This window comes from Malus sylvestris, chromosome 12 (assembly GCF_916048215.2).
Source record: "Malus sylvestris chromosome 12, drMalSylv7.2, whole genome shotgun sequence".
Taxonomy (NCBI): domain Eukaryota; kingdom Viridiplantae; phylum Streptophyta; class Magnoliopsida; order Rosales; family Rosaceae; genus Malus; species Malus sylvestris.
This window is the reverse complement of record NC_062271.1, coordinates 19,500,618-19,516,943: the sequence shown is the minus strand read 5'-3', so window position 1 is coordinate 19,516,943 and position 16,326 is coordinate 19,500,618. Positions and strand designations below refer to the sequence as shown.

The window sequence follows — 16,326 nt, the reverse complement described above, 5'->3', positions numbered from 1 at the left end:
TTCAAGTTTCGTTCGAGCCTTGAATCCGAACGAGGCTCGAGCTAATGGACAACGACTTCAGTCCATATGATACCACTTACGTCGTTGCCATCAATGGCGAAAACCTGTCGTCAGATGCAACATGGTATCCATGCCCTTTTGTCAACCCAATTTCTGCAACATCTCCATTGCATGGGACGGCAGAGGGTGAATATTTCCCAAGCTGTGCCTGGAACGAGGCTGAGCGTGAGGAGGAGGCTTATGAGGGTGAAGAGCCGCCATATTACGGCTGTGGAAACTGGCTTAGAGAATATCAGTACTCGTTTGGTGACTGTTTGAAAGATGGCTACGTCGTTGACAATGGAATTTACAGCAATGAAGATGGCGCCGAGCTGAACAAGAGAGAAGACTCCAGGCAAAGTGAGCAACATCATGAAAGTCAACTGAAGCATGAAGAATTCACTCAGGAAGGCCACCCTGCTTCTGATCTTTCTAATCCTTGGTACGATCTTTGGTTTGCATGTGGAGGGAAAACAAAGTCTCAAGACTACATTGGGCAAGAAACTAGGGTTACATGTCCGTACGACGTGCCGGAGATTAGCGTTTTTGAGAGTCTTTTCGGCTACTGGCCTTGCTTGTATCGATAAATCGAAGGACATGTAGTGAACAATGATTTGGCAACAATATTATGAACTTTGAGATCATTGAAATTTTGCATGTCTCATTTGTGCATCGGACAGTACCAACAAGCATATAACTCGTAATTTCGACGAAGTAAAGTGCTGCACAGTATATTTCTAGCTTCAACATTGTTCTCTTTTTCCTTTTTACAACAGCAAAATTTTGTAAGATAAACTTACTGTAAACAAGGTACAGAAGTTAACTGTTTATAATCAGATTATATGGTCAAGCCCCATTTCATCTTCAATATCATCCCCGTCTTCAAACAGCTTTAGGAACCGAGCCTGATCGTGCTCTCTCTTCTTCTTTTGCCAGTACTTGTATGCAACAAAGCCAACGACAATACAAAATGCTAAAACGGCTACAACGATTAAAAGTATTAGAACAATATGCATTCCCTTCTCCTTTTCTTCTTTATGCGGCGCAGTAGGGGAATTGGAAGCTGCAAACACACACAAAAAAAGAATTCTAATTACAAGTTGACACTAAGTACAAAGTGGCTTGAATACAAATACAAATGCATGGACGCCAAAAACATCCCAAACGAAAAATTTGAACATGTTATTCAACTACTAGCCCAGTTGCGGAATGAAGGTGACAGCATCCGTAAAGCTGAAAATTCCCACATTAACAAACGCATTTAACTACAAATAAGAATCAACCGGAGGTTACTAGCCATACATTTGATTGACTTATACTTAACGGAATTGTTATGGCCAGAAATGGTATCTTTATGTCCTCTAAAAGTGAATTTAATTTCAAGTAGTTTAAGCAGAAAAGCCTTTGTCATCCAAAACTGCCAACTAGGTATGAGCGGAATAAACGTGAATTTAGTTCTAACCAGTTTAAGCACAAAAGCCCACCATCCAAAACTACAAAACTAGCAAGAAGTAAATGGGCTAAAAAAAGTTTACTTCATAGACTCTCACTCACCAGGTGAACCAGGTACACATTTTGGGCACCAAAAGGTAAGGTTGAATTCCTTGTTATTGAACCGGACGTATTTTCCATCAGAAGCATTGAAGTCAGAAGGACACAACTCCCACTCATCAAATTTGTCATCTGGTTTAAAGGTATCCGCCTCGTACAATCCACATCGCTTGCACTTCTTACCCGAAAACTCTGTCAGTGGCTGAAAGCACAAAAACAATCGTATAATCCCATTAGACACCTAGCCAAATTTAGCTCAACAACAGCTTTTCAGCTTAAAAAACAGCTTCCTGATACAAACATACAAATAATCTCTAAAAAGATATTGTCCATGTTTATGTTATGTTGTCAGACGGTCAATCAGCACCGCACGTTATTTTACATATTCAATGATCCCAATCTCACAACGTTATAGTCTAAATTGTAAAACGGAGTCTAAATTGAAAAACAGAGCAAATAGAAATTACTGAAACGAAATCGAAATTGCGAAAATCTTTCTCACCTGCCAAGACTCTTCGCCGTTGAATTTATACGTGACGTTCTTCTCCTTCACGTCTGGAAACTCCGTCTTGTTCTCCCCTCTGCATTCGAAATACACCCTCGGTTTCACCGCCTTTATCAATTCGTGCGTGTTGTATATCACGATCGAATCCAGCGTCACGATCGCCGATAATATAAGCCCTACACACGCAAAAGCAAATCGATTTCACATGAAACGGCGTCGAATTGTCACATCCTGTTTGTTTCCCGAGAAAAAAAACGAAAATTTACCTGGAAAGCAGCTGAGGAAAACGCAGAAGGTGAACAAATTGACCGAAACCCTAGAGCTCCCCAGCTCCCGAATCGACATGGCCAGTTTAATTGCGATTTAAATTACGTTTTACTTTTCTTCGAAATTTTTGAGCAACTGATGATCGAACAGAGAAACGGCGGGGGAGTGCGCGCGACGCAGCTCCTCTCTCCTTTCCTCCCTGAGACCAGCCCGCGAGGGGCAATTTCGTCAGATTAAAAGTGCGGTGGCGGTGGTTGTGGCGGTGGTTTACCGGTGTGTTTGTTCGAATATTTTGTTTCCGCGAGCTCGATGTCCGAAGAGGAAGGAAAGAGAGAAGCGAAAAGCGGGGTTTGACCGTTACCAGTTCGCGCCTCGCGCTAACGAGGGGTTGAGGTCTCGCGTAGGCTTGGTGCGTAGTGCGCACACCACTTCTCAGATCATGCCACGTTGAGCGGGTTTTGCCCACATTTTATTACCGGACCCGGATTTGGACTTCGTAATCCTAATATGACGTTTAATTCACATATTATGTTGTTTGAGAATTGAACTCCATGTCTACTTAAGATTTTCATTCCCGTGTTTTGAGATGCTCGGAAACGAGACTATATGAGCGTAAGATTTATATTCTTGTGTTTTGAGATGTCCGAAAACGAGACTAGAAAATACAGAACATTTAAATTGAACTCGTGTTTTGTATATTTGTACTAGGCTTTGGGTGGGTTGGTTGGATTGGGCCTCAACTCGTTGGCCAATGCAATAGGCTTAGGCTAGCATTATTGAAACCCATACTGAATCACTTAAAACCATTTTAAGGATGATTGGGTTGGGCGAATTCCACGACCGATTGAAATCATTTATTTTGTATTATACAATTGCAATTTACTATTAAAGACAAGATGCAACTAAACTTATAATTATAATTTATAAATACACTCTTGAATAACCAACCTCTAAAAGCAAGTCTAGTGGAAAGGACAAGGGCTAGGGGCTAGGGGTTAGAAGTTGTATTTGGCCTCTCAAAATGTATTATTCGTCAAATCTTAGGTTATCACCAACCGAATAAGCTATATTTAGCTCCCGTTCAAATTATAGCCATCCAAAAAATTAGTTTTTTTTTATAAATAGTGCCAGACTATATTTATATATCATCTCAAACTGAAGTAGCCCTCTCAATAATTTATTATTTTAAGTTTGTTCTTTAATTTTATTGGTTAATTAAATTAAATTACCATATTAAAACAAGGTTTCCGGACATATTTTGAGTGCCACTTGAAGATATGGCCATTTGAAAATTATTGAAAAAAAAATTAAAGGAAAGATTATTGGAAGAGGTAAGAGAGGGGTGTGTATGAAAAGAGTATTTGAGGTTAGGGCTGGGTTTGGTTTTTTTTTTTTTTTTCAAAAAATGAAAAAAAAAAATTTGAAATCTTAAATTTTAACATCTCCAACACAATCATAACATAAATATTCCAACTAGAATCAAAGACAATGAAAATAAACATTTAAAGTTTAACTAGAATTATAACATAAAGGTTTTTTTTTTTAATATTTTTGGTTTAAAGTTTATCTGTAAATAGATTTCTTTTTAGAAAAGCAAAATTTTCTACCATTTTCTTAACAGGTCAACTCTTAACTATGAATAATATAAAGAGCTAGTATAGGTTGGTGGAAATGAGCTGAATTATTTTATCACGATAGTACGTACAATGATAGCATTATCATACTATAACCGACTTTGAACCAACGAGGGTCATATATCAATTATGCTCTCTTTGTATGTATTATTGATCATTTAGTAATGTAATTTACTATTTAGTCGGCATAAGTAATATCAAAAGGGAAAACACTTGATCAAAACCAATACCCGATCACTGCATATAACAATAAGCAATGAAGTATTGAATAAGCATACAAATACTTGAAGCAAGAAGCCAGATTAAACAAGAATAAGGAACTAACAGTACCGTGTCAGGAGTTAGCACCATTTTGGTATCACTATTGTAGGTCCTACTTTTTTATACGACTTCTTCCTTGTAGTTATAGGAAAAGTAGCAGATGCATTTGGTACATTTTTTATTTTGGCAACACATTGGGTTTAAAAAATAATACCCAAAATAAATAATTAAATAAATAAAATTGAAAAATATTAATTTAATTAATTCGGTTCGGTTCGGTTTCCAGACCACTGAAATCGAACCGAACCAAAAGAATTATGTTTGGTTTGATTTTTTCGATTTCGGTATTTGGTTTTTTGAACCCACCCGTATTTGAGGTGAATAGAATGTGAAAAATTGAAATAAAATGAGGTAAGATAGTATGGATAGATGAAAGGGATGTGAGAAATGATGTAAAAATGTCTTAGGTATTTATAGCAACAAAAAAAAAAAAAAAAAATTAGATTTTTAATTTTTTTTTAAATTTCGTCTTAAAAAAAAAATTTCCAGCTAGGCCAACTGAAAAGGTGCGCTGGCTGGCTAAAGATGATCAGCTAGTTGGCCATATGGCTGGATTTTGGCCTTGTGGGTCCCAAGGTTTTTTGGCCCAGACCTCCATTAATTGGAGATGGATTTTGTGTCATAAATAGCTATCATTTGGCCCATGACCCTACCAACAGGATCCATTCGGATCCTTTTGGTGAGAATCCTAGAGATTTGTAAATCATGTTCGTTCATCTTACATCGTACGGTCAATTTTTGTTATGTACTGTTTTTATTTAATTTTAAATAAAAATATTTAAAATGAGTTCTGACCACACGATGTACGATGAACGAATATGATTCACAGATCTCTGGGATCCTCACAAAGAGGATCTAGCGAGGATCCGAATTCATGACCCTATGGCCGGCCTGGATGGAGATGGCCTTGGCCATCTCAAAATTTTGTTGTTGTAATGGTGTGAGATGCTATGATTAAAAAGTGTTAAGTGACTGGTTTTTATTGGCTATCAGTTTTTTCCTAAGTTGACTCTTTAAGAGCCTTGGGCAAGAACATAGGCTAAACTGACCCTTGAAGATCCCTATGGTATTTTAGCTTGGCTAGATATATTCCTTAGAAATTAAATTTTGTCATTAGGGGCTAAATAGTACTTTTGCCGCTGCTCAGTACTACGGTTTGGTGATATTCCTCTTCACTTGTAAGTGAGAGGTCCTTGGTTCGAATCTCGTGGATGGTGAATTCGATACCAAATTAGGTTGGTCATTGTGTGGCTTAGCCGAACTCCCCCCCTCCCCTTAGTGTAAAATATATCGTTACCCTTCCCCTTAGTGTAAAATATATCCCTTAGTGTAAAATATATCGTTATACTAAACAAATAGTACTTTTGCCTAAGCTATTATGCATGCATTAGATATGGTTTAAACAGGCTAAAGCATTCGGTTATGCGAATACCAATGCCTCCAAACGAATTCAATTTAAGCTCTTCTCGATTATTACAGAGTCCATTGAAAGCTAGAGCTCCGTGAATTCGTGCTGCAACTGGTTCAAATGGATCCCCACAACACATATTATCACGTTCTGCATCGGAACGTGTATGTATACTTTGGATGGAAAGCAAGACAAGGCTGTAGACGTGCAAATTCTTTCGTGTTTACAAAGGCAACTGAGGCAAGATCTTAAGAATAAGGGCATCCGATCGAAAGGTTCCCGGAATTAGCTCAGTTTATGTGGGCGGCCATGTTCGTCAGTACAGTGCAGGAGATAAGTCACACCTGAAAACAACAAAGATTTTACGCGAAGTTGGATGAGATTCACAGTTCATTACTCATCCATACTGATGTCATGAGTTGTTTCTTTTATGTACAATTTTCAGTATTTTCTTCTAATATTTTGTATGGCATTAAATATTAAACTTACATATTCTTCTAAATACAACGATGGTGGAAGATTTAGATTAAGCCACAAAATGGGTTAGTCGCAACAATTTAATGTTAAATTCTCCGTCTACGAGAGTCGAACTTAAGACTCCTAATAAGAGAGAGGAAAACTAATAGATACAACAACAACAACAAAGCCTTTTCCCACTAAGTGGGGTCGGCTATATGAATCCTAGAACGCCATTGCGCTCAGTTTTGTGTCATGTCCTCCGTTAGATCCAAGTACTCAAGTCTTTTCTTAGGGTCTCTTCCAAAGTTTTCCTAAGTCTTCCTCTACCCCTTCGGCCCTGAACCTCTGTCCCGTAGTCACATTTTCGAACTGGAATGTCAGTAAGCCTTCTTTGCACATGTCCAAACCACCGCAACCGATTTTCTCTCATATTTCCTTCAATTTTGGCTACTCCTACTTTACCTCGGATATCCTGATTCCCAATCTTATCCTTTCTTGTGTGCCCATACATCCCACGAAGCATCTTCATCTCCGCTACACCCATTTTGTGTACGTGTTGATGCTTCACCGCCCAACATTCTGTGCCATACAACATCGCTGGCCTTATTGCCGTCCTATAAAATAAAATTTTCCCTTGAGCTTCAGTGGCCTACGACGGTCACACAACACGCCGGATGCACTCTTACACTTCATCCATCCAGCTTGTATTCTATGGTTGAGATCTCCATCTAATTCTCCGTTCTCTTGCAAGATAGATCCTAGGTAGCGAAAACGGTCACTTTTTGTGATCTTCGCTAGATTGCTCCGGTCATTAGTGAGGATAAGTATATAAATGGATAGAGATAGGAAAGCAAACACAAGATGTACGTGGTTCACCCAGATTGGCTACGTCCACGGAATAGAGGAGTTCTCATTAATTGTGAAGGGTTTACACAAGTACATAGGTTCAAGCTCTCCTTTAGTGAGTACAAGTGAATGATTTAGTACAAATGACATTAGGAAATATTGTGGGAGAATGATCTCGTAACCACGAAACTTCTAAGTACCGGAGTGTGGTATCGTCTTGACTTTCCTTATCTGTCTCATAGGTAGATGTGGCATCTTCTCTGGAAGTACTCTTCCTCCATCCAGGGGTGGTATCTGTAACTGGTGGAGATGCACAAGGTAATGTATCAATGTCACTTGAAGCTTACTTGTAGTTTCAGGCTTGGTCAAGCGCGATACAAACCATGTAGTAGGAGTTCCCCAAGTCGCCGAGCTAGGGGATCTGCTGAAAGAGGTGACAGACAAGGTAAGCAATCAGAGCTCCGGCTGATTGTTCACATTCTCCCTATCTTGCAGGCAGCATGAAGGATAAAGAGAAGAAAAATGAGAAGAGATGATATGGGATACTTTTGCTTTTGAAGAAGTAACTTTCCACAGGCTTATTCTTGAACTGGGCTGGAGGGTTTTCTGGTTTCCTCCAGAGTATAAGGCCGACTGAAGAATTTGAGGGTTAAAACAAGTCCATCAAATCTAGAGTACGTTCGACCCTGCTGATATGGGATACTTTTGCTTTTGACAGAGTAGTGGATGTATCGGCACGTGTGCTGTTACGCTTGTCTCCACATGCTTCCTTGTATCCTTCTCACTTGCCCTATCTGTTCCTCAGGCAGATGCGGTATCTTCCCTGGAAGCATAAGATGTTGAAGATGAGTACTCGAGAGCAATGCCAGGTAAGTAATCAGGTAAGGGGTTCCAGGCAGTCAGTTCCTGGCTGGAAGCTTGATTCCAAGTGCTGACTGATTGCTCTCTTTCTCCTTGTCTTGCAGGTAAGAACAAGGCCAAAGGAAAAGACGGGGAAAAAGCATGATATGGGATACTCTTGCTTTTAACCCTGATGATATGAGATATTCTTGCTCTAGTATAGCTTGTTTACAGAGGTATTATCGGGGGGAAAGAAAGCTGAATATTTCGAAAGGCTTCGTTGGGAGTGCCCTCTCAGATAAGAGAAAGGGTTGAGCATTTTTACAGGTCTGCCTGTCCGTTGGGGATGGAGGTCGACATATATAGGAGTCTCCCTAACATCAAGTAATAATGCTATTCCTTTACCCTGCTTGGTCATAGCACGGTAGTGGGAGCTGCCAGCTTCACAAGTTTTAACTCTGTCAGAGCACTTTGAAAAAGTGGTCTGTGGTATCTGGAAAGCTGATGTTGCGTGTGAAGATTACAGACAAGCTTTATCCAAGGAGATCCAGCTCTTGAAGTTGGGAAAGTGGTGCCTCTTCGGTTTTCGAACAAGCAATCCTGTCGGGGATCCAGCTCTCGAGATTCGGAGAACGATGCCTCTTCGATTTTTGAGAAAGCAATCCTGCTGGGGGTCTGGCTCTCGAGATTCGGAGAGCGATGTCTTCGATTTTTTAGAAAGTAATCATGTTGGGAGTCTGGCTCTCGAGATTCGGAGGGCGGTGCCTCTTCGATTTTAGAGCAAGCAATCTTGTTGGGAGTGTTTTCTCGAATGTGAGTAAAGGTTGAGCATGTTTTCTAATCTACCTTTCCACGAAGCATAGAGGTTGACACACAGGGACTTTCCAATTATCCAGCAGTGGTACTGTTCCTTTACCCTCTCTTCGATTTTTGAGAAAGTAATCATGTTAGGAGTCTGGCTCTCGAGATTCTGAGGGTGGTGCCTCTTCGATTTTGGAGCAAGCAATCTTGTTGGGAGTGTTTTCTCGAATGTGAGTAAAGGTTGGGCATGTTTGCTAGTCTACCTTGCCACGAAGCACAGAGGTTGACACACAGGGACTTTCCAATTATCCAGCAGTGGTACTGTTCCTTTACCCTCTCTTCGATTTTTGAGAAAGTAATCGTGTTGGGAGTTTGGCTCTCGAGATTCAGAGGGCGGTGCCTCTTCGATTTTGGAGCAAGCAATCTTGTTGGGAGTGTTTTCTCGAATGTGAGTAAAGGTTGGGCATGTTTGCTAGTCTACCTTGCCACGAAGCACAGAGGTTGACACATCGGGACTTTCCAATTATCCAGCAGTGATACTGTTCCTTTACCCTTTTGGGTAATAATATGGTAGCTAGACCTTCAAAATTTATGTGTCTAAACTTTGTTAGTGTTGTTTCTTTGCTATTCTTTTACCCTTCTTGGTCAGAGCGATGTAGTGGGAGCTGCAAGGTTCACGTGTCTCAACTTTGTCAGAGAACTTTGGCAAAGTTATATGTGGTACCCATGAGCTACTGTTGCGTGTGGGAAGTGGGTGATTGAACAGTACGATTCATGTGCTTTCTACTTCGCCAGAAATCTTCGACAGAATGCCCATAATTTCCGCAAAGCTGAGTGTGCGTGTGACAGGTGCTGACAAGGCTGGAAAAGTAGGTGCCTCTTCGATTTTTGAGATCGGCTCTCGTGGTCTCTGAGCAGCCTAGCTTTTGAGAAAGCAAGCCTCTTCGATTTCTGAGATCGGCCTTCGTGGTCTTTGAGCAGCCCAGCTTTTGAGAAAGCAAACGCCTCTTCGATTTCTGAGATCGACCCTCGTGGTCTCTGAGCAGCCCAGCTTTTGAGAAAGCAAACGCCTCTTCGATTTCTGAGCAGGCGCCTTTTCGATTTCTGAAGCTTCGTCGAATGCAGATTTTTATAGGGGCTGACATTAAGTTCCAAAGCACACTTGAATATCCACCAGTAGAAGCTCCATTCTTGCACTTCTAAGATCTTGATTTGTCCGACCTCTTCTCTCTTCAACACCTTTGAAAATGTATGGCCCCTCCGACCGTCGTTTTGACTTGAACCTTGTTGAAGAGGCAGCCCCGCCTTCTCCAGACAACTTATGGCACCCATCCTTCGTCTCCCCTACTGGTCCTCTTACCGTTGGGGATTCCGTGATAAAGAATGATATGACCGCTGCGGTAGTGGCTAGGAACTTTCTCACTCCCAAAGATAACAGACTACTTTCCAAACGATCTGATGAGTTGGCTGTTAAGGATTCTCTGGCTCTTAGTGTTCAGTGTGCAGGTTCTGTGTCTAATATGGCCCAACGCCTATTTGCTCGAACCCGCCAAGTTGAATCATTGGCGGCTGAAGTGATGAGTCTCAAACAGGAGATTAGAGGGCTCAAGCATGAGAATAAACAGTTGCACCGGCTCGCACATGACTATGCTACAAACATGAAGATGAAGCTTGACCAGATGAAGGAATCTGATGGTTAGGTTTTACTTGATCATCAGAGATTTGTGGGTTTGTTCCAAAGGCATTTATTGCCTTCGTCTTCTGGGGCTGTACCGCGTAATGAAGCTCCAAATGATCAACCTCTGATGTCTCCTCCTTCTAGGGTTCTGTCCAGTACTGAGGCTCCGAATGATCCCCTTCGGTGCTTTCTCTTTTTGGGGCTCTACCGACTGCTGAGACTTCTCTTAAGCAACCTTTGTGAAGGCTCCCTCTTGTTTGTTTATTTTGACTCAAGTATATGTACATATTTGTAACTTATCGGGGATATCAATAAATAAGCTTTCCTTCATTTCAACGTATTGTGTTAAATACACCAAAGCCTTCTTTGCTAAGTTCTTTGAATGTTCTTTTGTTGAAGCTTGTATGTTGAAGCTTTGTGAGTGGAGCATGTAGGTTGAGGTAGTGTTCCCTTAATTTCCTGAGTGAGGAAAACTTCTCGGTTGGAAACTTGGAAAATCCAAGTCACTGAGTGGGATCGGCTATATGAATCTTAGAACGCCATTGTGTTCTATCATGTGTCATGTCCTCCGTTAGATCCAAGTACTCTAAGTCTTTTCTTAGGGTCTCTTCCAAAGTTTTCCTAGGTCTTCCTCTACCCCTTCGGCCCTGAACCTCTGTCTCATAGTCGCATCTTCTAATCGGAGCGTCAGTAGGCCTTCTTTGCACATGTCCAAACCACCGCAACCGATTTTCTCTCATCTTTCCTTCAATTTCGGCTACTCCTACTTTACCCCGGATATCCTCATTCCTAATCTTATCCTTTCTCGTGTGCCCACACATCCAACGAAGCATCCTCATCTCCGCTACACCCATTTTGTGTACGTGTTGATGCTTCACCGCCCAACATTCTGTGCCATACAGCATCGCCGGCCTTATTGCCGTCCTATAAAATTTTCCCTTGAGCTTCAGTGGCATACGGCGATCACACAACACGCCGGATGCACTCTTCCACTTCATCCATCCAGCTTGTATTCTATGGTTGAGATCTCCATCTAATTCTCCGTTCTTTTGCAAGATAGATCCTAGGTAACGAAAACGGTCGCTCTTTGGTATTTCTTGATCTCCGATCCTCACCCCTAACTCGTTTTGGCCTCCATTTGCACTGAACTTGCACTCCATATATTCTGTCTTTGATCGGCTTAGGCGAAGACCTTTAGATTCCAACACTTCTCTCCAAAGGTTAAGCTTTGCATTTACCCCTTCCTGAGTTTCATCTATCAACACTATATCGTCTGCGAAAAGCATACACCAAGGAATATCATCTTGAATATGTCCTGTTAACTCATCCATTACCAACGCAAAAAGGTAAGGACTTAAGGATGAGCCTTGATGTAATCTTACAGTTATGGGAAAGCTTTCGGTTTGTCCTTCATGAGTTCTTACGGCAGTCTTTGCTCCTTCATACATATCCTGTATAGCTTGGATATATGCTACTCGTACTCCTTTCTTCTCTAAAATCCTCCAAAGAATGTCTTTTGGGACCCTATCATACGCTTTTTCCAAATCTATAAAGACCATGTGTAAATCCTTTTTCCCATCTCTATATCTTTCCATCAATCTTCGTAAGAGATAGATTGCCTCCATGGTTGAGCGCCCTGGCATGAACCCTAATTGGTTGTCCGAAACCCGTGTCTCTTGCCTCAATCTATGCTCAATGACTCTCTCCCAGAGCTTCATTGTATGACTCATTAGCTTAATACCCCTATAGTTCATGCAATTTTGTACATCGCCCTTATTCTTGTAGATAGGCACCAAAGTGCTCGTTCGCCACTCATTTGGCATCTTCTTCGTTTTCAAAATCCTATTGAAAAGGTCAGTGAGCCATGTTATACCTGTCTCTCCCAAAACTTTCCACACTTCGATAGGTATATCGTTTGGGCCTACTGCTTTTCTATGCTTCATCTTCTTCAAAGCTACAACCACTTCTTCCTTCCGGATTCTACGATAAAAAGAGTAGTTTCTACACTCTTCTGAGTTACTCAACTCCCCTAAAGAAGCACTCCTTTCATGTCCTTCATTGAAAAGATTATGAAAATAACATTTCCATCTGTCTTTAACCGCGTTCTCTGTAGCAAGAACCTTTTCGTCCTCATCCTTGATGCACCTCACTTGGTTTAGGTCCCTTGTCTTCTTTTCCCTTGCTCTAGCTAGTTTATAGATATCCAACTCTCATTCTTTGGTATCTAGTCGCTTGTACATATCGTCATAAGCCGCTATCTTAGCTTCTCTCACAGCTTTCTTCGCCTCTTGCTTCGCTTTTCTATACCTTTCACCATTTTCATCGGTCCTATCCTTGTATAAGGCTTTACAACATTCCTTCTTAGCCTTCACCTTTGTTTGTACCTCCTCATTCCACCACCAAGATTCCTTTTGGTGTAGGGCAAAGCCCTTGGACTCTCCTAATACCTCTTTTGCTACTTTTCGGATACAACTAGCCATGGAATCCCACATTTGGTTAGCTTCCCCCTCTCTATCCCACACACACCGGGTGATTACTTTCTCTTTGAAAATGGCTTGTTTTTCTTCTTTTAGATTCCACCATCTAGTCCTTGGGCACTTCCAAGTCTTGTTCTTTTTTCTCACTCTTTTGATATGTACATCCATCACCAACAAGCGATGTTGATTAGCCACGCTCTCTCCTGGTATAACTTTGCAATCCTTACAAGTTATACGATCCCCTTTCCTCATTAGGAGAAAATCTATTTGTGTTTTTGACGACCCACTCTTGTAGGTGATCACATGTTCTTCTCTCTTCTTAAAGAAGGTGTTGGCTAAGAAGAGATCATATGCCATTGCAAAATCCAAGACAGCTTCCCCATCCTCGTTTCTCTCCCCAAAACCATGGCCACCATGAAAACCTCCATAGTTGCCTGTCTCCCTGCCCACGTGTCCATTTAAATCTCCTCCTATAAATAACTTCTCCGTCTGAGCAATTCCTTGCACCAAGTCTCCAAGGTCTTCCCAAAATTTCTCCTTCGAACTCGTATCCAACCCTACTTGAGGTGCGTACGTACTAATCACATTGATAAGTTCTTGTCCTATTACAATCTTGATTGCCATGATTCTATCTCCTACCCTCTTAACATCTACAACATCTTGTGTCAAGGTCTTGTCCACGATGATGCCAACACCGTTTCTCGTTCTATTTGTGCCCGAATACCATAGTTTAAACCCTGAGTTTTCTAGATCCTTTGCCTTACGCCCAACCCACTTAGTTTCTTGTAGGCACATAATATTTATCCTTCTCCTCACCATAACTTCTACTACTTCCATAGATTTTCCCGTCAAGGTTCCTATATTCCACGTTCCTAAACGCATTTTGCTCTCTTGAACTCTACCCTTCTGTCCTAGCTTCTTCACCCTTCCCCGTCTAATAGGATCAAAGTACTTCTTTTGTGTGTCCCGTGTAAAGTTGATAGGAGCATATGCTCCCAAACAACTTTGAGTGGAGTCGTTCGAAAAGAAGTTTCTATAGCCCCCTTGCTCATTTAACATTGCATCCGGGTGCCGATGGAGATACAGCGACCCTTGCTCACTTATCACTGTGCTTGGGCCACACAGCGCGCCACTTACGGGTGACGCCCTAGCTTTAGCGCGATTTCGTTCTGGATTCATTTTCATAAGGATTCGACGTAATCATGGAGTGCCGGCTGTCGACTACCTGACGCCCTCCCCCTCCTCCTTTATCCGGGCTTGGGACCGGCAATGTAAGATAAACTTACACGGCGGAGTTAGGAAAACTAATAGATAGTAGTACTAAATGACAAACTTATATGTTTCGTAATATCAAAAGATTAAATAATATGATGAAATGATTACTTTGCAGGCGCAACATCAAGAGATATCACCATCCTTCTATAACTCGTAGCTACTTGGAACGGCAAACTTTGTCCTAAAAGACCTCCCCCAGTTACTCTTCATCTGTATCCAACCTGTTTTTGAGCCTTTGATTTTACATCAACCACATCACCAGCCCCTCCAACGTTGTATACCAACACAAATAGGAAATTAGGGTTTCCCGTAAGTTCAAACTTGATCCCTCTCCTCTCAAAGCATGTCACTCGTTGAAAGCGAATCGAAAATATTCTGGCATTCAGACATCGGTCGGGCAAATCAAAGCGTTCATGAGGAGGACTGCACCAATCTGAACTGGTAACGGATGGACATAAGTTGGTTGCTGTCACTTTGGTGCTGCTTGGTAGGCACCGTTGTGGATCATCCACGCACATCACCTCGAAACAAGCCCCGCAAGTTTGGCCATTGTTGAAGAGAGCGGTGCTTAGGGCTGTTGTTTCCAGCCCGTACCCTTGTTTGTTGAGATATTTATATCCAGAGGTTCCATCTAATAATTACATGCATAAAATACAGAAAATTAAGGATAATGCTAGTGCCTCCCAGGGGGACATACTTGTCACCCCACCTACGGCTAACGAAACTTTACCGGCTAAACATTATAATCGGAATATTTCATTCTCTTTATCGTCTAAAGATCATATGTCGTTCATGATCATATTGGCCAGAAAATATTCCATTCCCAAAATTGTAGATCACATTCGCCAATTGCTCCAACAATAGTGTTCATGACCATGTTGGCCATGACATAACACATTCTCCTAGAATTTATGTCTATGATGTTGGAATCTAAAACCTTTTTACCAGTATCTAAAATATAAAACTTCATTTTAATTCTTAAAAAAGATGAGTTTTAGATTATAACCATATGTAAGATTAAAATCCAATTTTAGTCCCTAGCACATTTAATCATATCATTTATTAGTTGTATTTTGATGTTTTATTTTATCATTTTATTTTTATTTTAATGTATTAATTACATTTAAATTTAATTTTTATTTCATTCATCATAATATATTTTAATGTCTACATTTAGGCAACTAATTTTTTTATAATATATATTCCGATAACAATTTTGTATGTTCTTTATTTAGGTACATTAATACATTTGAATATTTTGGTATATCCATCGGTATAAACATGTAATTACATTGATTCAATATAATGCATTTCGGTCAATATAATGTATTTCGTTACGTACACTTTGGTACACACATTTGAGTATTGACTTTTAGGTACATTAATTCAATTATTATATTTCGGTAAATACATTTAGGTATATACATTTTGGTATTGATATTTAGGTACATACATTTTCGGTATTGACATTTAGGTACATACATTTCGGTATTGACATTTAGGTACATTAATTCAATATAATACATTTCGGTACATACATTTAGGTTCATTATAATATATTTCGGTACAATCATATAGGTACAAATATTTCGGTACAAAAAAGTCAATTTTATGTATTTTGGCACAATCATTTCTGAACACTTATGTATTTATATATTTTTGTATCACAATTTTTTTTTAATATTTTCTCATTTACATTCATTTCTAATTAAAAAAAAAAACTAAATATATGCATATTAATAAAATTAACATTTAATATGGAGAGATGAAATAAAAATGCACATTAAATAACAAAAATTGAATGTAAAATTTGATAAAAGTACACTCAAGGGATTAAATTGAATATTTAATCTAGCACCACGTTCTTTTAAAATTTTAATCTTTTGCAAGGATTAATGTTCAAAAACCCCTATCTAAAATAGCAGACATTAAGAATAATTGCCATTTATGCCCCTGTTGGCAAGTGACGTGGACGTGATTGTGCAGCTTTAAATTATTTTTCTCGCTTTTGTAATTAATTTGTACTCGTTGTTACGAGGGTACGTTAATTTTATCAGTGCTAGAAACATTGTTTTGGATAGATTTTCTGATTTCTTTTACTGTAGGAAATTTGAAAACTCTATCCCCTTTTCTTTTAAAATTGTACCCGTGTCCCCCCATTTCACTCATAACCAATCCTTTTCTCTCAGATCCTTCACCCAATCAAAACCTCTCCTCACACCTCT

At 40.1% G+C, this 16,326-nt stretch overlaps 1 protein-coding gene across 1 annotated transcript; it reads right to left on the bottom strand.

Annotated features, from left to right (window-relative positions):
* Window positions 1-743: 743 nt before the first annotated feature.
* On the bottom strand, window positions 744-2,744 carry LOC126594178 (uncharacterized). The gene is made up of 4 exons (XM_050260395.1): window positions 2,362-2,744; window positions 2,093-2,271; window positions 1,594-1,792; window positions 744-1,102 (listed from the first exon to the last, which is right to left on the bottom strand). The coding sequence occupies exons 1-4, from the start codon at window positions 2,438-2,440 to the stop codon at window positions 873-875; spliced, it is 687 nt and encodes a 228-aa protein (XP_050116352.1). The 5' UTR covers window positions 2,441-2,744; the 3' UTR covers window positions 744-872.
* Between the last annotated feature and the right edge of the window lie 13,582 nt (window positions 2,745-16,326).